The sequence below is a fragment of the Haliotis rufescens genome, unplaced genomic scaffold (genome assembly GCF_023055435.1).
Source record: "Haliotis rufescens isolate VD_foot unplaced genomic scaffold, xgHalRufe1.0.p SCAF_42, whole genome shotgun sequence".
Lineage (NCBI taxonomy): Eukaryota > Metazoa > Mollusca > Gastropoda > Lepetellida > Haliotidae > Haliotis > Haliotis rufescens.
In genome coordinates this window covers 1,421,560-1,446,610 of record NW_025964135.1, presented here as the reverse complement: position 1 = coordinate 1,446,610, position 25,051 = coordinate 1,421,560, and the positions used below count along the sequence as shown (strand labels likewise).

Here is a 25,051-nt window from a genome sequence, read left to right as displayed (position 1 = left end):
ACTACAGGGGAACTTTCCAAACAGCCATTCAGCATCGATGCTTCAATATTCTCAGTGCAAGTGATTGAAGCATTCCGACAAGCTTATCTGATTTCTGTATACAAAAAATATAAATATAATTGGGGAGTTCCGAATCGCCCCCCCCCCTCCCCCAAATATTGTGTTTTAACAAAGTTGTTAATAGTTTATACATAAGGGTCCACTTGCACAAAGGGATCTTAGCTAAGACTCTCTTTAGCCGATGTTAAAATATGGGAGTTACGATTACCGTAGTGCTGTGATCGCTTTTTGCAAGTGGGCCCCGGTCGTCTTGGAGTGCCACGGTATCTGCCCTCAAAGGGTGTATTATAGAGAGTATATTTATGCCCTGTGCTGGTTTGCTTTCACTGAGATTTAATCATGACAGTAAAGAAAGCTCACATCTGATTGGCTAAAGTTTTCTGCCTCCTGAAACAAAAATCATTCTTCATCTTTGGGTGGCAAATTACTGTTTACAATGGAGGTCGATTTGGGAAGGGAGGTAACTCTTACTGACAAGCAGACGTGTTATACTTTTATTTACATATTTTTGTTTCACTTTAATGATCATAGTTTTTTTTAAATCATGAAATAATAAATGTTTTTGTAATTTTATTCTTATTTTGGACTTTTAAAAATATTTTGGATACCATGTGAAATGAACAGGTGAGAAAACACTGCCTGTATTTTAGCTGCTATGATTGTGTTGTTGTCTACCAGGACTCCTTGGCTCTTGCGTGGGGTAACCTGCAGATGTTTGACTTCAACGACCGCCTCCTGTCAGAGAAGATCAGTCTCCACCTATGGCCGATGCCCCAGGGAATGGACGACCTGGTTAACCCCATCGGATCACCAGGTCAGTGAGTTTAGCAACTTAAGAAATGGTGTGTATAAGAGTTCCAAGTAACAAGAAAAAATCTGCCCCTAATCTTCTTCTATGTGATGCAGTTCCAAAACTACCAGGAAAGGGGGCATGCCAGAAACCTGTGATAATGGGTTGGATTCTTGGTTCGTACCGATTACGTTTCTTGGCTTGTCAGCATCATACTCGTGCATGGCAGTAAACGTTTGAGACCTGCATCACTTCGAGCCTCCCTCCCAGATTAAGGTGACACACCGTGATATTGTCGGGGCACGACGACACTCAATCAACCAAGTCACCAAGACTTGATTTGATACTCATGGCCAGATTTGATACTCATGGCGTCCAAGCTGGGTTGCTGGGGACCAATTCTAACCCAGAATCCCCATGGGGAGACAAGCATAGGTTGCAGGGGACCTATTCTTACCCAGAATCCCCATGGGGAGACAAGCATAGGTTGCTGGGGACCAATTCTAACCCAGAATCCCCATGGGGAGACAAGCATAGGTTGCTGGGGACCAATTCTAACCCAGAATCCCCATGGGGAGACAAGCACAGGTTGCTGGGGACCCATTCTAACCCAGAAAACCCATGGGGTAGCGAATGAGTCAAGGGTAAATGATAATAAAACATAATACATACAAAACATCCAGACTAAATGCTCACGTGTTTCAGGGTCCAGCCAGGACAAAGACTGTCCGTGTCTTGAGATTGAATTCATAAAGTTCAGCCACCCAGTGCAGTACCCTTCCGAGTCTCACTTGGAACAACTGGCCAACCACATCACTGATAGGGACAAGTACTCTGAGGTAGGCTGGAGACCTGTCTGTCTCCGTCGTGTTGAACACCGCGTTGAGCGGTACTGGGACCTACAGATATGGTGGGGCAAACGCTGAATGCTGAATCAGCACAATGACATTTCAAGTTGTTGTGTTCTGTAGTTTCAGAGATAGCTTCAGGTTGGTTGGTTGGTTTGTTGTTTCACGGCGCACTCAGCAACATTCCAGCTATATGACGGCGGTCTGTAAATTCAGGAGGGTGGCTAGTTTATTTGTGGTACTCCATACGGCGTGTAGCAGCTAGCTCTCTTGGTAAGAAAACTCATTGCTTAGGTTACGGCAGAGACCATATAATAGAGGGACGGCCCTCACCAACAGTTTATCACTAACCATCAGCGCTACGGTCTGGCATGTAACTGATACACCCCGACACCCTGCTGTTAACCTCCCTGTACCGCTGCAGATGCGCAATAGATGCGCAGACATTCACGACTGACCATTCTGGTAACCACGTAAACAATATTACATAATATCCGGGGTAAGAGTTAATTCCCTTAGCCGAGATTTCTCCGACTACGACCAGCGACAATCCAATAAAAGGACGTCTCTTAGCGGATTACAAAGATTTTTGTATGATATCTCTCATTAGCACATGTCAGTTGGCTGCAAATTATTTGCTGAACATGTGTGTCTTCCGGGACATTTATTTCAATTTACATATCTCATTTTATGCTGCAATTGTTAACTATTATAAATAAACAAATATACCAAATCTACTACGAACGCCACAGAAAACTACGATCCGGTAAATTGCACAGGAACTCAGGAAGTGTAAATAAAACTCATTCAGAAGCAGGGAAGACACTTGTAACATATCACCCTATTCCCGATGTTCACAAAATATATCTCCAGATTAACTTCATATCTTATATTAAGTCCAGACTAGATTTACTTGCAAAAATGCATGATCACCGACTGGTGTAAATGCTTTACTATTAGCCAGAAAAAAAATGACGCCATATTAATGTTTTTATTTCATGTAAATTCGCTACTATTTTATAATGCTAATAATTCCAATGAATTAAAAATACACATTAAACTACGAGCGTTGTTAAATGAATTTTCGATGTGTCTGACAATGGGCTTCGAAAGAATCAAATGTTATTGGTTAATGCCAGTTTGGGGCTAGCAGTGATAATAGGGTTTGCCGGAGCGAGATAAGTTTGACACCTTCGACCTTGTTGTCTGGAACTTCTCTCCCGACGACTGCCGATATAATCCTTCTTTTTTTCTTGGCATTTACAAAGCAAATGATAATTTTATAATACAAATATTTCATGTAACGGATTTTTATTTTTGTATGATGTTTTTATTGTTGTGTAAATACACAAAGTAAGTAGTACCTTCATCATATTTACATTATTATGATTGGGTTTAGGCCAAGATCATTTTGCTCATAATCAATATTTACACGGCATAAAATAAATAATTGATTAAATGTAGTCATGTTTAATACAGACAAAATCTTCAGAAGATAACAAATATGTAGTATTATAGTATATAGTATCTGCGCGATATGTGATAGAAGCCTAACTGAAACAAAGTTAAACTTACGAAAAAATGGCGAAAGCAAAGGTAAAAAAAATACGTGTCTTACAAAAACAATTCTAATATCATACAATATGTCACTTTGTATAATGTTTCAAAAGATATATGCGGATGATAATCACAGACAAAATGCATGTTATTTCGTCTGCTATATATAGTAATTTAATTTAAAATATGTGACGTAAAATATGGCCTTGCGCCAAAAATCATACAAAAAAAACTACCGATCGTACCTAAATAACTTTGGTACCAAGCCAAAGGGGAAATCGTGATGAATGTAAAACTATTTAATTCAGGACCGATGATAGGAACACATTCGTCTGAAAGCATGCGGAAATTAAGAGTTGTGGTGTAATTATTTCGGGAAAAGTCAGATTTAGTCCCATTTCTGGAGTCAAAATCTGAAATATCGCATCCGCCCTAAATTTGTAAATGGCACTAAGCCAATTTGTAACATATATCCTTTTTATACACCTTGGTAACCAAGGACTTTCATTGCGAATTAGAGGCCGTTATTGAAAATCAAAATCTGCACTTTTGCCGATTTTACATGTGCGCCATTTTGTTCTCTCGGACAAAGACAAAGCGTGATCACAGTCATCAAATACAGTGACAACGACATGCTTTAGGGCACCAACAAATCTCAGTTGTAATGTTAACAATGTTAAGAAATACATGAGTGTAATTTTGTTTTGTAAAATATATCTTTTGCATGGGAAAAAAAGGCGACAGCGATGACTGCAGTTAACGCGTTTCTGCTCGCTTCCGGACAGGCTGCGCAGTACAAGCCGTAGCACTGATGGTTTCGCACATAGGCTAGAGGGCCGTCCCTCTATTATATGGTCTCTGGTTACGGTGAGGTGAGTTGAGGTGAAATGGGGTTTAACGTCGCGTTAAAGGTTATTGCACTTATATAGCGACGTGCATGTTTGTGTGTGTGTGTGGCTGCTTGTACTTGTCCTGACTGATGCCGATTTTATAGTGCTAGCCCACTGAGATACCATGCCGCAGTTTAACATGAATAGCCCACTCAGACACAGTATACTGACTCCGAGCTGACCAGTCCTTGTTTTAACCCCTTATTCCGAGCGCCAGACAGGGTAACAACAAGTACCATCTTTTAAAGTCTTTTGGTATGACGCGACCGGGGATCGAACCCTGGACCTTCTGCTCTCCAGGTGGACACTCTACCACTAGGCCACAGAGGCTACGAGAGAATAACCTGAATAATTACAGGACAGATACAGAAAGTGAAGGGCTTCTAGCAAAAGTGAGTGACATGTCTGTATTCACGTGAACCACAACTGCCGATTTGTCTATAAAAGAAAAACAAGTGGATGTATAAATCCGCTATATTCTCTCACAAATATGTTTGTTTAACGCCACACTCAGCAAATATTCAAACTTTGTGATGGCAGCCTGTAAATAATCGAGTTGGGACCAAGAAAACCAGTTGTTGATATGTTTGGAAACAACCCATGTCATCGGGATGCAGTGACACACCATCCACCGAGCCAACGAGGCATTTAGTTGTATTTTATGACACGCATCGATTGTTTGGGTCTCTACTGAAAGACAATTTTTTATCATATCATTGATAACGTTACCAATGCCATAAACCAATCCGATAACGTGATAATGTGGGCGTGTATGCCAGGGATTACTTAAGGGATTTAAAATGTCCACTGTCAGTATGCAAGGTATGTACACATTTCCCCAGTCAGTGTAGAATTGTAGTCTATATATCAAATAATATTTAAGTTTATAGTTTATATTTAATGTTCGAAACAGTTGAACTTGCATCACAAACACGTAGGCAACATTTGTCATGAATTTGCAGGGCGGTTGGGTAGCCTAGTGGTTAAAGCGTTCTCTCGTCATGCCGAAGACAGGGGTTCGCTTCCCGACATGGGTACAATGTGGTCCCCCGCCATGACATTGCTGGAATATTGCTAAAAGCAGCGTAAATCCATACTCACTCACTCATGAAGCTGATGTTGGCATTATGAAAGTTGACTATGTATACCATTAAGATTTCAGGTGTCATTTATTTAGATGTGGCATTCCCTTGCCTAATTTATGTATTTAAGTATTGAAGATTCGAATCTATGGACATGACCAAACCGCTAAATGTCCGGTGCTGTGAGGAGGAATAGTGTTCCGCATTTTGAGAGCTGGGCTCATTACATTTGATCCCAGATTGGTTGTTCTCCAGCATTTTGAAACCCAAATATATCAATTTCAATATGTTTTGGCCATGGAAATATATGTATTTTTTCAGATCGACACAAAGCAAGAGTTGGAGCGGGACCGGAAGATGCTGGAAGACATCATCAGCAAAGACCCTCTGTCGGATCTGTCGGAGCAGGACAAAGATCTCCTGTGGAATAGGAGGTAGTTTAACACAAGCGTTGTCAGACTGACACCTGGGCTCAGCCTAGGGGTTAAAACCAATCACCCAGGTACCTGACCCTACCTGGGTACCTGACCCCCTATTACCTGACTCAACTTGAGTACCTGATCCCCTATTATCTGACTCTACCTGAGTACCTGACCCCCTATTACCTGACCCTACCTGGGTACCTGACCCCCTATTACCTGACCCAACTCGGGTACCTGACCCCCTATTACCTGACCCAACTCGGGTACCTGACTCCCTCTTACCTGACCCTACCTGGGTACCTGACCCCCTATTACCTGACTCAACTTGAGTACCTGATCCCCTATTATCTGACTCTACCTGAGTACCTGACCCCCTAATACCTGACCCTACCTGGGTACCTGACCCCCTATTACCTGACCCAACTCGGGTACCTGACCCCCTATAACCTGACTCAACTTGAGTACCTGACCCCCTATTACCTGACCCTACCTGGGTACCTGACCCCCTATTACCTGACTCAACTTGAGTACCTGACCCCCTATTACCTGACTCTACCCGGGTACCTGACCCCCTAATACCTGACCCTACCTGGGTACCTGACCCCCTATTACCTGACTCAACTTGAGTACCTGACCCCCTATTACCTGACTCTACCCGGGTACCTGACCCCCTATTACCTGACCCTACCTAGGTTCCTGACCCCCTATTACCTGACTTGACCCGGGTACCTGACCCCCTATTACCTGCCCCTACCTGGATACCTGACCCCTTATAACCTGACCCTACCCAGGTACCTGACCCCCTTATTACCTGATGCAACCCGGGTACCTGACCCCCTATTACCTGACTTGACTCGGGTACCTGAGCCCCTATTACCTGACTCGACCCGGGTACCTGACCCCCAATTACCTGACTCAACCTTGGTACCTGACCCCCTATTACCTAACACAACCCGGGTACCTGACCCCCTATTACCTGACCAAACCCGGGTACCTGACCCCCCATTACCTGACTTGACTCGGGTACCTGACCCCCTATTACCTGACACAACCCGGGTACCTGACCCCCTATTACCTGACTCGACCCGGGTACCTGACCCCCTATTACCAGACTCGACCCGGGTACCTGACCCCCTATTACCTGACACAACCCGGGTACCTGACCCCCTATTACCTGACTCGACCCGGGTACCTGACCCCCTATTACCTGACTTGACCCGGGTACCTGACCCCCTATTACCTGACCCTACCTGGATACCTGACCCCCTATTACCTGACCCTACCCAGGTACCTGACCCCCTTATTACCTGATGCAACCCGGGTACCTGACTTGACTCGGGTACCTGAGCCCCTATTACCTGACTCGACCTGGTTACCTGACCCCCTATTACCTAACACAACCCGGGTACCTGACCCCCTATTACCTGACCAAACCCGGGTACCTGACCCACCATTACCTGACTCGACTCGGGTACCTGACCCCCTATTACCTGACACAACCCGGGTACCTGACCCCCTATTACCTGACTCGACCCGGGTACCTGACCCCCTATTACCTGACTAGACCCGGGTACCTGACCCCCTATTACCTGACCAAACCCAGGTACCTGACCCCCCATTACCTGACTCAACCTGGGTACCTAACTCCCTATTACCTGACCCTACTCGGGTACCTGCCCCCCTATCACCTGACCCAACCAAGGTACCTGACCCCCCATTACCTGACCCAACTCGGGTACCTGACCCCCTATTACCTGACTTAACCCGGGTACCTGACCCCCTATTACCTGACCCTACCTGGATACCTGACCCCCTATTACCTGACCCTACCCAGGTACCTGACCCCCTTATTACCTGATGCAACCCGGGTACCTGACCCCCTATTACCTGACTTGACTCGGGTACCTGAGCCCCTATTACCTGACTCGACCTGGTTACCTGACCCCCTATTACCTAACACAACCCGGGTACCTGACCCCCTATTACCTGACCAAACCCGGGTACCTGACCCCCCATTACCTGACTCGACTCGGGTACCTGACCCCCTATTACCTGACACAACCCGGGTACCTGACCCCCTATTACCTGACTCGACCCGGGTACCTGACCCCCTATTACCTGACTCGACCCATGTACCTGACCCCCTATTACCTGACCAAACCCAGGTACCTGACCCCCCATTACCTGACTCAACCTGGGTACCTAACTCCCTATTACCTGTCCCTACTCGGGTACCTGACCCCCTATCACCTGACCCAACCAAGGTACCTGACCCCCCATTACCTGACTCAACCTGGGTACCTAACTCCCTATTACCTGTCCCTACTCGGGTACCTGACCCCCTTATTACCTGACCCAACTCGGGTACCTGACCCCCTATTACCTGACCCAACTCGGGTACCTGACCTTCTATTACCTGACCCAACCCGGGTACCTGACCCCCTTATTACCTGACCCAACTCGGGTACCTGACCCCCTATTACCTGACCCAACTCGGGTACCTGACCCCCTATTACCTGACCCTACCCGGGTACCTGACCTTCTTTTACCTGACCCAACCCGGGTACCTGACCTTCTATTACCTGACCCAACTCGGGTACCTGACCTTCTATTACCTGACCCAACCCGGGTACCTGACCCCCTATTACCTGACCCAACCCGGGTACCTGACCCCCTATTACCTGACCCAACTCGGGTACCTGACCTTCTATTACCTGACCCAACCCGGGTACCTGACCCCCTATTACCTGACTCAACTCAGGTACCTGACCTTCTATTACCTGACCCAACCCGGGTACCAGGAGAGGGAGAGAGAGATTTATTATGCTGCTTTGAAAAGTATTCCAGTTACATACTCACCAGAAGAAACGCGAATAAGATTACATGTTGGTTAATATATGAAGACTTACTCACATTCAAGAGATGTTAGATTGGTTGATGCACAAAAGAACATACTGGTATGTTGTGTGATCCGAAGCTCATGAAAGGCATCACATGGGACATCATAGATCCATGAGATGCACCATTGTCTCGTGCAGGATTAGCGTGTAAATTTGAAAATCATGTGCAGCATAAGAATAAAGACACTGTGGTAACACTTGACTGATTGTTAGTTTTTTCATTAAGTGGTACACATTAGAAACATCTCTTCTTAACGTACATACTTCTCTTTACGTTCCTATAGTTTGCGTTTCTTTTGGCAGTGAGTATGTTATGGTGTTTCAGCTCAATGTGGGAGAAAAGCCTGAAGTGATGCATGTCTCAGAGGTTTACAACTTTGTTCTCATGGATCATAGGTTCCTGGCATGCCCAAGGGAGGCAACTCAACACAACAAATTGCATTGCCTCGGACACCTGGGCGATCCATGTCCCTGCATTTGTCACTGGGGACCTATGCTGTCCCATAAAAGCCACACAAGCTTAAAATTAATATTTTTATTGCAGGGTCATCAGATCCTTGTATGGCTAAGGGATACAACTGTGCAAAACAAATTGCAGTGCCATATACCTTTTGGTCACTCATATAAAGTCAAGCCATGGAATTTCATGAATATTTGCTGTTTTGTTACAGGGAACTTTGTTTAAAGTTGCCCCAATCTCTGCCAAAGTTGTTATGCTCGGTCAAGTGGAACAATAGAGAGAATGTGGCACAGGTGGGTATATGTTTAAACATGCAGGGGGCCATTAGTGATATAGTCTTACTGTGAGAATTGAACAATGGTCTATTGCTAACTAAATTTAATTGTTATATAGTCTTACTGTGAGAATTGAACAATGGTCTATTACTAGCTAAGTGTAAATGTTATATAGTCTTACTGTGAGAATTGAACAATGGTCTATTACTAGCTAAGTGTAATTGTTATATAGTCTTACTATGAGAATTGAACAACGGTCTATTACTAGCTAAGTGTAATTGTTATATAGTCTTACTATGAGAATTGAACAATGGTCTATTACTAGCTAAGTGTAACTGTTATATAGTCTTACTATGAGAATTGAACACAGGCTATTACTAGCTAAGTGTAATTGTTATATAGTCTTACTGTGAGAATTGAACAATGGTCTATTACTAGCTAAGTGTAATTGTTATATAGTCTTACTGTGAGAATTGAACAATGGTCTATTACTAGCTAGGTGTAATTGTTATATAGTCTTACTGTGAGAATTGAACAATGGTCTATTACTAGCTAAGTGTAATTGTTATATAGTCTTACTGTGAGAATTGAACAATGGTCTATTACTAGCTAAGTGTAATTGTTATATAGTCTTACTATGAGAATTGAACAACGGGCTATTACTAGCTAAGTGTAAATGTTATATAGTCTAACTGTGAGAATTGAACAACGAGCTATTACTAGCTAAGTGTAATTGTTATATAGTCTTACTATGAGAATTGAACAATGGTCTATTACTAGCTAAGTGTAAATTTTATATAGTCTTAATGTGAGAATTGAACAATGGTCTATTACTAGCTAAGTGTAATTGTTATATAGTCTTACTGTGAGAATTGAACAATGGTCTATTACTAGCTAAGTGTAAATGTTATATAGTCTTACTGTGAGAATTGAACAACGGTCTATTACTAGCTAAGTGTAATTGTTATATAGTCTTACTGTGAGAATTGAACAATGGTCTATTACTAGCTAAGTGTAAATGTTATATAGTCTTACTGTGAGAATTGAACACAGGCTATTACTAGCTAAGTGTAATTGTTATATAGTCTTACTATGAGAATTGAACAATGGTATATTACTAGCTAAGTGTAAATGTTATATAGTCTTACTGTGAGAATTGAACAATGGTCTAATGCTTGCCAAGTGAAATTGTTATATCGTCTTAATGCAAGTATTGAAGCTTGGGGTCTCTGTGTGGGCAATGGCGTCTATGGTGGGTTCTGTCAAGTGATTATAGAATGGTCATTTATTGCAGCTGTATGTATTGTTGAGACTGTAGGATTCATGTTGTATTTTTGTATTGCAGCTGTATGTATTGTTGAGAAGATGGCCTTCGGTTTTGCCAGAGGTGGCCCTGGAACTGTTGGATTGCTCCTACTCCGATCTGAGGGTCCGACAGTTTGCCGTGGAATGTCTGGACCGTGGTCTCCATGATGACGAACTATCTCAGTATCTTCTGCAGCTTGTGCAGGTAGCCACTCATTCCAAGTTATCCTGTTCCTGGAGGGAAATATGGGTGACTCAGTTGTCTCAGGCACTGTAATTTGTGGTGCAGAGTTACCTCCCTTAGCCGTGCCAGACACCTGTGATTGTGGATTACCCTTGACTGTTGGAGGGACACATGGGTGACACAGCCATCTAAGGCACTGTAATTTGTTATGCAGTTGCCTCCCTTAGCCACCTGTGATTATGGGTTACCCTTGCAGTTCTTCTTTTGGATTCTGATTTGTTTTGATCATTTGAGTTATCCATGTGTATAACTGCCATCTGCCTGTCTTATTCTGCCATAAGCTGCACGGTGGATCTTTGACAAGACAGTCGGTACAGGAAGAGAGTCATGACGAAAAGGATCAGGTGTCTGACACAGTGATTGGTTGATTGCGGCGTGGTGCCCTGACAACACGGGATGTTTGACATTATGTCAATCACTGGTTTGTCTGGCCCAGATTTGATTTCTTCACAGGATGCCTTATAGCTGGAATATTGCTGAGTATGGTGTTAAACAAAAACAAACAAAAATGATTAACATACCAAAGAAGGTGATTCAAGAAGGATTCAAACCCCTGGCCAGAGTATCCTGTCACGGCTAAGGGCTGCAACTCTGCAGATAAAAGTCCAGTTCCTAAGACCACCAAGTCATCGAATGAGTGACCCTGTAAGGCAGTGGAGTTAAGGTGCAGTACAGAGACAGATACAGATCCAGTAGTTATCCTACGAACTGTGAAGGTCCAGGGTAGAATAGGTCTTCAGCAACCCATTCTTGCCGTAACAGGCGACTATGCTTGTTGTAAGAGGCGACTAACAGGATCGGGTGGTCAGGCTTGCGGACTTGGTTGATGCATGTCATCGTATCCCAAATGCGTGGATCGATGCTCATGATGTCAATCACTGGATTGTCTGGTCCGGACTCGATTATTAACAGACTGCCATCATATAGCTGGAATATTGCTGAGTGCGGCATTAAACAACAAACAAACAAAACAAACAAAAGTTTTTCAGGAGGGATAGAAATGCCTTTAACTGGTCCGTGACAAGTTGGTTAGTTGTGTTGTTGGCGGGGAAGATACGTATTTCTGTGTTGTGTTTGTTTTCAGGCCCTCAAGTACGAGCCATACCTGGACAATCCCCTCACCACATTCCTGCTGAAGAGAGCTCTTCTGTCTCAGAGGATAGGAAATTTCTTCTTCTGGCATCTCAAGTACGTCCCGACCGCCTCCGTGGTCTAGTGGTAGAGCGTCTGCCCGGAGAGCGGAAGGTCCGGGGTTCGATCCCCGGCCGCGTCATACCAAAAGACGTTAAAAGATGGTACTTGTTGTTACCCTGTCTTGCGCTCGGCATTATGGGGCTAAAACAAGGACTGGTCGGCTCGGAGTCAGTATACTGGGTCTGAGTGGGGTATTCATGTTCAAATGCGGCATGGTATCTCAGTGAGCTAGCACTATAAATCGGCATCAGTCCAGACTAGTACAAGCAGCGACACAAACACACGTGCATGCACATCGCTATATAAGTGCAATAATCTTGGATGCGACGTTAAACCCCATTTCACCTCACCTCAGCTGAAGTACGTCCCATGGGTGTGGTGACGAAGATATCTCCGTTCATTAACTGTGTTTAATCACTGTAAGTGTAGCTGTGTACAAAACTGTGCCTGATGCCATGTGCTTGCAGTCAGTCGCATCTTATGAGAGTTATCTCCCCTCTCCTGTCTTTGGCTGAGGCCCATTTAAGGATGGGGCCCATTTAGGGTTTAGCTAATACCACAATCGGTTGTTTGTAGTCTTTTAGTAATCCAAGTAGGTCGGTGTTGTTGTCATTCTGTCATCTGTAAGTCGTTCAATATGTGGTGCTAAAAAAAGGAGTTAGGTCAGAAGTCTGACAAGGCCTTGAATTTGGATCTGCCTTGAAAATTCCCTGAAATTTGATCTACCAAAGATGTGAATACGTCTTTGGATCTACCTTGAAAAAACCTTAAATTTTCACGTGCCTTGAGAGTCCATAAAAAGCCTCAAATTGACCTTGAATTTGACAGCAATGCTTAACTTTGTTGTTAAATAAATATGTATTAGAATTTGTTCTAAAATATAGGTCAAATGTCAAGGTCATTCACTTTTCTAAGTTTTGTTATGAATGTTATTTGTAAAATTATTAGTTTAAAGGGTGAATACTTGTTACATTTAATATTGATGTTCCTGGGCCTCAGTGAAGTGGTAAACACCCACAATCAATCGAGTGGTGTGGAAATATTATTATCATTATCATTTTTAGTAGTAGTAGTAGTCGTAGCCGTAGTCGTAGTAGTCGTAGTAGTCGTAGTAGTCCCATTTGGGGGACACCATACCTGTTACCCCATCCATGGCTTACCAGTAAAATATGGTACTTGTTGTTACCCTACCTGATGCTCAGCATTAAGAACTGGCCGACATGGAGTCAGTGTACTGTGTCTGAGTAGGGTATTCAAATTTAACAGCAGCAGGTTATCTCATGGCCTAGCTCTTTAAAACGGCATTGGTCTGACTGGTACAAGCACTATGCACATCGCTAAAAAGTGAAATAATTTTGAACATTAAATCCCATTTTACCTCACACTGTGATATGACTGAAACACCGTTCTAATCTCACTCACTCGATCACTCACTCACTCACTCACTCACTCACTCACTCACTCACTCACTCACTTCTCACTCACTCCAGATCGGAGATGCACCACACGTCATCTCGGTTGAGGTTTGGGCTGGTGTTAGAGGCGTACTGTCGAGGATGTGGGTCATTCCTGAAAAAGCTGAGTCAGCAAGTGGAGGCGTTGGAGAAGCTCACCAGACTTACCATCATGCTCAAGTCAGTGGTCAAAGATGTAAGCAATTAATTAATAAGGCTGTTCATTTGCCAAATAGGAATATATATTTGTCCTCAGTACCTCTGCTTGTCATGACACTTAAGTGCTCCTTGATTGGCTGATTGCGGGTCCTTGTCATGGTGTGATATTGCTCGTACTTTACCCTGGACCAGGTTTGATCATTTATATGCCGCTTTGATAAACATGGAATATTTCTGACTACAAGCGGTAGTCACTGTAAAGTAGGGTCAAAAGGAATCACACGCTTCATGGAAGTTGCCATTTGTTCATATAAAACTAGGATTTACAAAAACTAGGAATTATTAAACAGGAATCAGGTTGTAAAAAACGGAATCTGAACAACGCACATTCAAACACTTTCTCTGGTTGTATCAGTGACTATGCCGTATATTGCTGTCAACTGGTAATTGTCAGTTGCACTTGTATATGTTGGACTCATAATTTCCTAATCACATTGTTATGCTTTTTCTTTCAGGATGAGCAGATGAAGTTCCTGCAGGAGCAGCTGCAGCAGCCTGACTACCAGGAGGCGCTCAAGAGAATCATCTCCCCCCTCAACACAGCCCACATCCTGGGGGAGATCATGTGAGTCCCACCACCCCCCCCACCCTCAATTGATAGAAAAAAGCTGCTCAATTGAGCTGAGGTTAGCTTGTGCCAGCTTTTTGCTACGAAGCAGGGTATAAGGGATTTATTCTGCCTCTCAGAAATCCATGTGGAGCTTGACTTGCTCTTGGTGGGGTATAAGGGATTTATTCTTCCTCTCAGAAATCCATGTGGAGCTTGACTTGCTCTTGGTTGGATATAAGGGATTTATTCTACCTCTCAGAAATCCATGTGGAGCTTGACTTGCTCTTGGTGGGGTATAAGGGATTTATTCTACCTCTCAGAAATCCATGTGGAGCTTGACTTGCTCTTGGTTGGGTATAAGGGATTTATTCTACCTCTCAGAAATCCATGTGGAGCTTGACTTGCTCTTGGTTGGGTATAAGGGATTTATTCTACCTCTCAGAAATCCATGTGGAGCTTGACTTGCTCTTGGTGGGGTATAAGGGATTTATTCTACCTCTCAGAAATCCATGTGGAGCTTGACTTGCTCTTGGTGGGGTATAAGGGATTTATTCTACCTCTCAGAAATCCATGTGGAGCTTGACTTGCTCTTGGTGGGGTATAAGCGATTTATTCTACCTCTCAGAAATCCATGTGGAGCTTGACTTGCTCTTGGTGGGGTATAAGCGATTTATTCTGCCTCTCAGAAATCCATGTGGAGCTTGACTTGCTCTTGGTTGGGTATAAGGGATTTATTCTGCCTCTCAGAAATCCATGTGGAGCTTGACTTGCTCTTGGTGGGGTATAAGGGATTTATTCTGCCTCTCAGAAATCCATGTGGAGCTTGACTTGCTCTTGGTGGGGTATAAGCGATTTATTCTGCCTCTCAGAAATCCATGTGGAGCTTGACTTGCTCTTGGTGGGGTATAAGCGATTTATTCTGCCTCTCAGAAATCCATGTGGAGCTTGACTTGCTCTTGGTGGGGTATAAGGGATTTATTCTGCCTCTCAGAAATCCATGTGGAGCTTGACTTGCTCTTGGTGGGGTATAAGGGATTTATTCTACCTCTCAGAAATCCATGCTCAGCCTGTCTTGCTCATGGCAGGGTATAAGAGATTTATTCTGCCTCTCAGAAATCCACGTGCAGCCTGTCTTGCTTGTGGTGGGGTATAAGAGATTTATTCCGCCTCTCAGAAATCCACATGCAGCCTGTCTTTCTCATGGTGCGGTATAAGGGATTTATTTCCCTCCAAGGTGGGATGCATAGTATTCTATCAGGTCTCATCATTCTGACATTGAGATATGATAAAGAACATTGCCTACCACATCCAGTTGCCATGCAGTGATGTCATGGTAACAAAGTGTCCTTACACCCAACTCATTCCAGCCCTCATGTCCTGTTTCCAGACAAGCTGACTGTGCTGTCATGACCTCCAAGAAGCGCCCCCTGTGGCTGGTGTGGAGTAACCCAGACCCCATGAAAGATATGCATCAGTTCGACTACAGAGTCATCTTCAAGAATGGTGATGGTGAGCCTTTCTGTTATAAAGTGCTGTTCAGAGTTGTGTCCCTTAGGCATTACAGGAACTTATGACCATTGGATTCACCCAGATTATCTTTCCTGCGTTGTCAGCACCATACCCGTGCTTGTTGGTTTCAGCAATGTGGGTAATATCCTGTATGACTACCGTTTTTCCTCCGACATTAAACAAAATTGACACACCATGATGTACTTAGAATAATTTTCAAAGAGTTGTTAAATAGAGAATCTCATCTGAGTGTCTTTTGATATCAAATATATCAACGAGTGTTGATATATTTGATATCAAAAGACACGAGGGTGAGATTTTGCGTGGCTAATTCGTTTGCTCAGTGGACCAAAAAACAGGGTTCCCTTCCACACAATGTGACACAGATGGACTATAGCTACAGCAGCAGGGAACGAACACACACTGCACCAAATGGCTGTATCAAGCTTAAGATGTTCGTGGACCGCCTCCGTGGTCTAATGGTAGAGCGTCCGCCCGGAGAGCGGAAGGCCCGGGGTTCAATCCCCAGCCGCGTCATACCAAAAGACGTTAAAAGATGGTACTTGTTGTTACCCTGTCTGGAGCTCGGCATTAAGGGGCTAAAACAAGGACTGGTTGGCTCGGAGTCAGTATACGGTGTCTGAGTGGGGTATTCATGTTAAACTGCGGCATGGTATCTCAGTGTGCTAGCAATATAAATCCGCATTAGTCCAGACTAGTACAAGCAGCGACACAAACACACGTGCATGCATGTCGCTATATAAGTGTAATAATCTTGGACGCGACGTTAAACCCCATTTCACCTCGCCTCACCTTAAGATGTTCGTACATATTTCCTTGTTGAGGTTTGACTGTCTCTGCAATCATATTGACAATGTAATGTTGTCCTATACTCAGCCAGCATGAAGAGTGTCTCTTGTGTAGAACTGGTGATACTTTTATCTGTATATTCATGACGGCCTTTGTATTACGACCTTTGTGAAATAATGTTGCCATCATTCAAGAAACTATTCGGTGAGCTACAGTGCCTGGTGGTCTTTGTAACCAGCCCAGGAAGACACAGGTTCTACTTGAATCGTGATTGTTGTTCCAGATCTGAGACAGGACATGCTGACTCTCCAGGTCATCCGGCTGATGGACACCATCTGGAAGGCTGAAGGCCTCGACCTCAGGTGGGGGAACAAATATCTGCACATGACCACCTACAGTGACAATGTTCTGACCGACCAGGGGCAATAGCTATCCCCAAAAACAAAATGAAAATATTACGAAGGATGAGAATACATTTCTAAACCTTCTAGTTCTGCATTAATTAAAATAATTTATGAGACATCTATCATCCTGAGGTTTTTACCTTATATTAAAAATTGTTTCCTTGACAAGCCTGATGAAACAAATGTCTTTGTTTGGCGCCCTATGTTTCAAAGCAGCAACTGGAAAAATATCCTGTCTCTTAAGCAACCCGGGGGCACGGGTGGCCCAGTCGTCTAAGGCGCCGCGATTCGCTGTGCAGTGTTGCGTCCCTTGGGCACGCCAGAAATCTATGATTGTGGGTTCGAATCCCGGTTCGCCCTGATTATGTTTCTAGGTTTGTCAGCACCATACCCGTGCTCGTGGGTTTCACCGAAGTGGTAAACGTCTGAGACCTGCATCACTTCGGGCTTTCCTCCCACATTAAGCTGACACGCCGCGATATAACTGGAATACTGTTAAAAGCGGCGTTAAACCCAACTCACTCACTCACTCACTCACTTAAGCAACCCATGCTTCTCGTAAAAGGCTACTAACAGGATCAGGTGGTCAGATTCGATGACTTGGTTGATGCATGTCATTGTATTCCAGTTGCATAGATTTTCATGATATCAATCACTAGATTATCTGGTCAAGACTCAATCATTTACTTAACGCTATCATAGAGCTGGAATAATGCACAAAGTTAGATTACCTGCGGAGCTACAGAGTGTTTGTTTTTCAGGATGATTCCCTATGCATGTTTGGCGACAGGGAAGGATGTGGGTCTCATTCAGGTAGTTCGGAACGCCAAGACGATTACGTCGATACAGTCCGGTGGGGGAGCTCGGGCCACCATACAGATGGACTCCTCCCAGCTTCATCGGTGGATCAAGGAGAAGAATGCAGACAGGTACAGTTTTGGGCTATAGCATACGACTCGGGTAGAATACGTCTGCAGCACTTGCATGCTTGTTGTAAGAGGCCACTAAAATCGATAGAAGAGTGAGTATTACACTACTTTTGGTGTTGTTTGTTTGTTGTTTAATGCTAAACTCAGCAATATTCCTGCTATATGAAGGCGGGCTGGACCAGACAATCCAGTGATTGACATCATGAGCATCTATCAACACAATTGGGACCAATGACATGCATCAACCAAGTCAGCGAGCTTGACCATCCGATCCCGTTACTCGCCTCTTACCACAAGCAAAGTCGCATTTTACGGCAAGCATGGGTTGCTGAAGACCTATTCTACCCCGGATCTTCACAGGTCACTTTTAGTAATATTCCAGCAATAACATGGCAGGGGCACCAGAAATGAGCCTCACTGAGATTGTACTGATGTGGGGAAACAAGCCCGGCGTGACGAGCGATAGCTTCTAGGGCTGGGACGGGTACTTGGGTCGGGTAGGTCATGAGTAGGACCGGGGTACCCACAGGACTACCCGGACTCGGTTAGTCACGTGATATATTGTTTGATGACAAAAACTCACTATAGCTCATTGGTTACACTACAAGCAGCTAATGTTCGCATTTCTTTCTGACGCACACATTCCTTTTGGCTGGTATATGTTTCAGTAAAGATAAAACTTCAGTCAACGTCAGTGTATTGATCGTTTGATACAAGAATCTAAATAGTTCTGGCCAGGGCTGCAATAAAACAATTCCCAATCAGACATTTTGTTCCCAACTCTTGAGACCTGCAGTGGGTACCCGGTAGGGCCGGGTAATAGGGGATCGGGTACCTGGGTAGTAAATTTGGACTCGTCCCAGCCCTAATAGCTTCCACCCCTAGGTATCTCCTTTGGCGAGAACACTCATCTTCATAGTCACGATTTTGACTGTTGCACATTCGATGCCTGGCGAAGGAGGGCAGTTGAAAAGACCGAGGGTTTGATAATGCCCTGAAAAATAGCGTTACCATTATTATAGTTTAAATGTATTGAATTTGTTGTCAAATAAAAAGAAACAACAATATCGGTTCTGAATCATTTATACTGCAATCAACACGAATGTCACTGACCCACTATTAGAAACATGGAAACATCAAAGAACAAACCAGATGACGTCACTATTGAACGTGACGTCACCTATCTCCGTCATCAAGAAATATCAGGGCATTATCAAGTTACAGTGGCCCGCTCATTTGTGGTAACAACATCCTGGGCATTTGTACAGGTATGACCAAGCAATCGACGCCTTTACCAGATCGTGCGCTGGATACTGCGTCGCCACGTTCGTGCTGGGCATCGGCGACAGGCACCCAGGGAACATCATGGTGACGGAAGAAGGACAGGTGAGAGAAACTGAAAAATTAATTTTCAGTTATTTTTGTTGTTTATTTGTTGCTTTACGCCACACTCACCAATATTCCAGCTAAATGATGGCGATCTGTAAATAATCAAGTCTGGACCAGACAATCCAGTGATTGACTACATGAGCATCGATCCACGCTACTGGGATCGATGACATGCATCAACCAAGTCAGCGAGTCTGACCACCCAATCCCGTTAGTCGCCTCATGATTAATTAACCTGGCCCTTGAGGATTGGGGAAACTGGCCCCAGAAAACTCGTAACTGGTCTTCTAGGAAAAGCGGGAGGGGGGGGGGGGGGGGGGGGGGGGGATCAAGTTGGAAGTACTTTTGGGTCAGTTCTTTGGGTCAATGTTTGTGCCATGAATCCAGTTTAGATGTGGGAGTTGTGATTTGGGTTTATCATCCAAAACTGGCTCCCACAGGAGATATTGCTTGGGTGAGATCAAGCGATATCTATACTGTAGATATCGCTGCAATGAAATTGCATCACAATGCTTTGCAGACCATTGTGACGTCATTGGTTACCATGACGTCACAATCAAATGACATCACTAATGGCTCTGCTACTGAAGCTTTTAGCAGTACTTTTTACACTTAAGACACTGCTTATTACTTTCTACAAACTGAAAAAGTTGAAAGAATGATGTTGGATGATAAATAAAATCTCACCCTCGTGTCTTTTGACATCAAATATATCAACACTCGGTTATAAAAGTGGAAAACATCCTCGGCAGGCCTTGGAGTTTTCCCACTTTTATCAACTCATGTTGATATATTTGATATCAAAAGACACTCGGGTGAGATTCTCTATTTACCAATGCATTCAGCAGTATTACAGTTGAATCACTGCATGACGGGCTCAGAGGTAAGACTTAGACATTTACTACTTGGAAGAAGCCCACAATGCCAAGGCAATGATCATAACCATCATAAATTATAGCACAATTAAGGGAGACAACTCTATACAGCTTTGAATGAGTGGGTCACAGGGGCCCCTTGACATGGAGGAAACTTGCAAAGCAGATATTGTTGAAAATATTAAAATATTTTTCAGGTATTCCATATAGATTTTGGACATTTCTTAAACCACAGAAAGAAAAAGTTTGGGATCAACAGAGAGCGTGTTCCGTTTGTCCTGACTGAGGATTTCCTCCGAGTGATAGCCAAGGGTGCGGACCAGCCGTCGAAACAGAAGGAGTATGAGCGGTAAGTACAACACAGTTACCATCCTCTAGGTCACCTTGACATCGTCAATGCAGATTTATGTCTTTGGTCCTTGTCCTCTACGTGTCCAAAAGCACGATAATATTTTCTCTGCAAAAAAATCAAGATGTCTTCACTTTTGCAGTTTAATTTGGAATACATAACCTTCAAGCCCTTCTACTCTTCATTTTTTAGACATTGTTGTGAAAAGTTTCTCCGTTACAAAGCATTCATTCACCTGACGAAGGAGTACGTATATACTCCAAAACATTGTGTTCCTCATAATAAAGAAGTTGACATCCATAAATCCACTACTAATTCAAACACTTTCCGACACTGATGTAAAGAACCCATGTGTGTTAGAACAGGCCTCCAGGTTAGACCAGCCCTCCGGGTTAGACCAGGCCTCCCGGTTAGACCAGGCCTCCGGGTTAGACTAGGCCTCCGGGTTAGACCAGGCCTCCAGGTTAGACCAGGCCTCCGGGTTAGACCAGGCCTCCGGGTTAGACAAGGCCTCCGGGTTAGACCAGGCCTCCGGGTTAGACCAGGCCTCCGGGTTAGACCAGGCCTCCGGGTTAGACCAGGCCTCCAGGGTAGACCAGGCCTCCGGGTTAGACCAGGCCTCCGGGTTAGACCAGGCCTCCGGTTAAGACAAGGCCTCCGGGTCAGACCAGGCCTCCGGGTTAGACCAGGCCTCCGGGTTAGACCAGGCCTCCAGCAACCTGTGCGTGTCCCAGGAGGCAACGTAAGGGGTCGGGTGGTCAGCATCCGTGACGAGGTTGATTGTGTGTCATACCCTGGTGGTTTCCATGGTGATGCAAATAGAGTAAAGTGCTATTTTCATATGTATTATAATCGTCTCTCATCAAGTCCTCTACCTAAAATATCCAATATATGGCAACCTGTGGATTCCGGGAAGAATAGGTCCCCTGTATCCCATGCTTGTCGAAAGAGGTGATCAGGTGACTCTTTCTCCCGCCTTGGCATTCATCACATGACTGATGGGGGCAGTGTCAAATGTGATGCATTCGAATAGGGGTTGTATCACAAACATATTTATGATTTTAAACCTGTTATTATTTTATCATAAAGGGATTTTTTATAATGACAATGTAAATAGATTTATGTCATGTATGTATATAGACAATGTGGTTTACCTTCTTAAATATATACTTTAACCAAAGCTTACATTCGTGTCCGCACACAGTTGTATACCGCCAAACCCCTAAATTGTCCATTTCTACCTGCTAGAGGATTGGATATAGTTATGCGTAATCTTGAATTACGAATGCAAATAAAATCTAAACACTGAAACACAGAATAAACATATAACTACAGGACTTCCGGCAATTGGAATGTGTTAACAGATATACACACACTCACATATGCACACACACACACACTTCACACAGACTACACACATACACACAGATACACACTACACAGACACACTTCACACAGACACACACACAGACTACACACACACTCACTTCACACACACAGACTACACACACACTCACTTCACACACACAGACTACACACCCACACACAAATACACACTACACAGACATACACACACACTCACTTCACACACACAGACTACACACCCACACACAGATACACACTACACAGACATACACACACACTCACTTCACACAGACACCCACACAGACTAAACACCCACACATACACACACACCACACACAGATACACACTACACAGACATACACACTCACTTCACACACACACACACCACACACACACACACAGATACACACTACACAGACATACACACACACTCACTTCACACAGACACCCACACAGACTAAACACCCACACATACACACACCACACACAGATACACACTATACAGACATACACACACACTCACTTCACACACACAGACTACACACCCACACACAGATACACACTATACAGACATACACACACACTCACTTCACACACACAGACTACACACCCACACACACACTCACTTCACACAGACACACACACAGACTACACACCCACACATACACACAACACACAGATACACACTACACAGACATACACACACACTCACTTCACACACACAGACTACACACCCACACACAAGACACAGATACACACTACACAGACATACACACACACTCACTTCACACAGACACCCACACAGACTAAACACCCACACACACACACACAACACACAGATACACACTACACAGACATACACACACACTCACTTCACACACACAGACTACACACACACACACACAAGACACACAGATACACACTACACAGACATACACACACACTCACTTCACACACACAGACTACACACACACTCACTTCACACAGACACCCACACAGACTACACACACACACACACACACACACACACACACACACACACACACACACACACACACACACACAGATACACACTACACAGACATACACACACACTCACTTCACACACACAGACTACACACACACACAGATACACACTACACAGACATGCACACACACTCACTTCACACAGACACCCACACAGACTACACACACACACACACACACACACACACACAGATACACACTACACAGACATACACACACACTCACTTCACACACACAGACTACACACACACACAGATACACACTACACAGACATACACACACACTCACTTCACACAGACACCCACACAGACTACACACACACACACCACACACACACACACACACACACACACACACACACACTCTCACTGTTTGGGGTGTTATTGCAGGTTCCAGGAGCTGTGTGTATCTGCCTTCGTCGTCCTGCGGGAAAATAAACGGTTGCTGATCACCCTGTTCTCGCTGATGTTGTCGTGCGGAATCCCGGAGCTCCAGTCTCTCGACGACATTGAGTACATACGCAAGACACTGTCAGTGGAGAAGACGGAGAAGGAGGCTGTCAAGTACTTCATCGAGCAGCTCCAGAAGGCTTACGGAGGCCAGTGGACGACCAAGGTGGACTGGCTCTGCCACAACGTCAAGGGCTTGTGGTGATCACATGGAGGCTGTGAATGTTGAGTGACAATCATCCGACTTAAACATGGTTTAAAATCCCATTTTGTAACTAAAGTAGATTAACTATTTGAATGAAGACTATTTGATTTGTCTTGTGAATTAAAGTTCCAATCATCAATTCCCATTTCACAGACTCTAACAATGTTGCTTCAAGACCTTATGAAGCAAAAATTGTAATTGATATTTTATGTCCAGATAAGACCAGGGGTAGTGCCAGGGGTAGTTCCAGGGGTAGTGCCTGGGGTAGTGCCAGGGGTAGTGCCTGGCCCAGACAAGAAAAGATAAGACAAGTTTAGAAAACATAAGTAATATTATGAAATGAAGTTCAGAGGCTATTGTTATGCTGGTGATGTTGATGGTAAGATTGATTTTAGAGGAATGAATATGATCAACTCAATTTTATTTTATTTTTTCAATTGGACATTGATATAGACTCCCATTTACACTCACATCCACTCACATTCTGTAAGACAGGAAAAAGATTAATATAACGATGTCAGACAGATATGTATGTAAGCAAGAACAGTGTACATCTTTCATCAAGACCACTGCCCTCCAGAAGTCACTACATCTGCATCAGCTAGTTCATGGTAAAACATACACTTGGTATAAGACTTAGCTGGATGGATTTTGCTATTGTTATGAAAAAATTGATATCTACCCTCCAGTGACTTCTGTTTCACTCCTGTTTTCTACATATATTTAGTAACCAATCAATGTACTTTATATACTGTAAACAGGGATTTTTTTGCGACCGTTTTATTATTGCGAGTTTTGCGAACGAGACTCATTCGCAAAAATTAAAAACTCAAAAATAAGTATAACTAATACATACATACTTTATTCATTGCAACACGTCATCAAATGTTGAAATCATCAACCAGAACCACAAGTTACTCAATAAGTTAAAAACACAAATGAATGCAGAATGGTCACACTATACATCACAAATGACAGTGTCACTGTTACCTCACAGTAATCCTGCCTTCTCCCAACCTCGCTTGATTGTGTCAGTGTCCTTTGCAATTTTGTCCACACAGGAAACAAGCCATCTTGCGTGTACCTTTATGTATCTCCACATTGTCACAATTTGTGAGTGATGAACAGGAAAGGGGGCGTAGACAGGAAGTCAGTATTAATCTTATACAGACTCCCTAGGATGGGAATAACAAATTTATATCTCACTTCTGGTAAACACTTATTTACCTTACCCATTGATCGTTAACCATCATTGAGGTAGCCCAGCTGACAAAAATAATTGAAACAGACATAAAATATTCAAAACGGAGTATCCCACCCGAGTGTCTTTTGATATCAAATATATCAACAAGAGTTGTTAAAAGGTGGAAAAACTCTGATGTATGCTCCCCATGGAGCTGAGAATGAAATTAGAGTGCATCCACTGACCGGAATAAGAATGTAGTGCTTTGAGCATGGATTTGGTGCTTTATTGATTCTTAATTATTAAAA

The 25,051-nt window shown here is 43.8% G+C and overlaps 1 protein-coding gene across 1 annotated transcript in view; it reads left to right on the top strand.

The window, feature by feature from the left end:
- LOC124116468 (phosphatidylinositol 4,5-bisphosphate 3-kinase catalytic subunit alpha isoform-like) overlaps positions 1 to 24,821 on the top strand; it is a 37,207-nt gene extending 12,386 nt beyond the window's left edge. Inside the window, exons 8-21 of the mRNA XM_046477809.2 lie at positions 739 to 874; positions 1,556 to 1,689; positions 5,549 to 5,661; positions 9,221 to 9,302; positions 10,630 to 10,794; positions 11,918 to 12,021; positions 13,518 to 13,677; positions 14,156 to 14,265; positions 15,638 to 15,759; positions 16,853 to 16,931; positions 17,735 to 17,902; positions 19,171 to 19,288; positions 20,364 to 20,515; positions 23,296 to 24,821. Of these exons, the coding sequence (XP_046333765.2) occupies positions 739 to 874; positions 1,556 to 1,689; positions 5,549 to 5,661; positions 9,221 to 9,302; positions 10,630 to 10,794; positions 11,918 to 12,021; positions 13,518 to 13,677; positions 14,156 to 14,265; positions 15,638 to 15,759; positions 16,853 to 16,931; positions 17,735 to 17,902; positions 19,171 to 19,288; positions 20,364 to 20,515; positions 23,296 to 23,560 (1,908 nt within the window). The 3' untranslated portion in view covers positions 23,561 to 24,821. The remainder of the gene's footprint in view (positions 1 to 738; positions 875 to 1,555; positions 1,690 to 5,548; positions 5,662 to 9,220; positions 9,303 to 10,629; positions 10,795 to 11,917; positions 12,022 to 13,517; positions 13,678 to 14,155; positions 14,266 to 15,637; positions 15,760 to 16,852; positions 16,932 to 17,734; positions 17,903 to 19,170; positions 19,289 to 20,363; positions 20,516 to 23,295) is intronic.
- Positions 24,822 to 25,051: the final 230 nt, after the last annotated feature.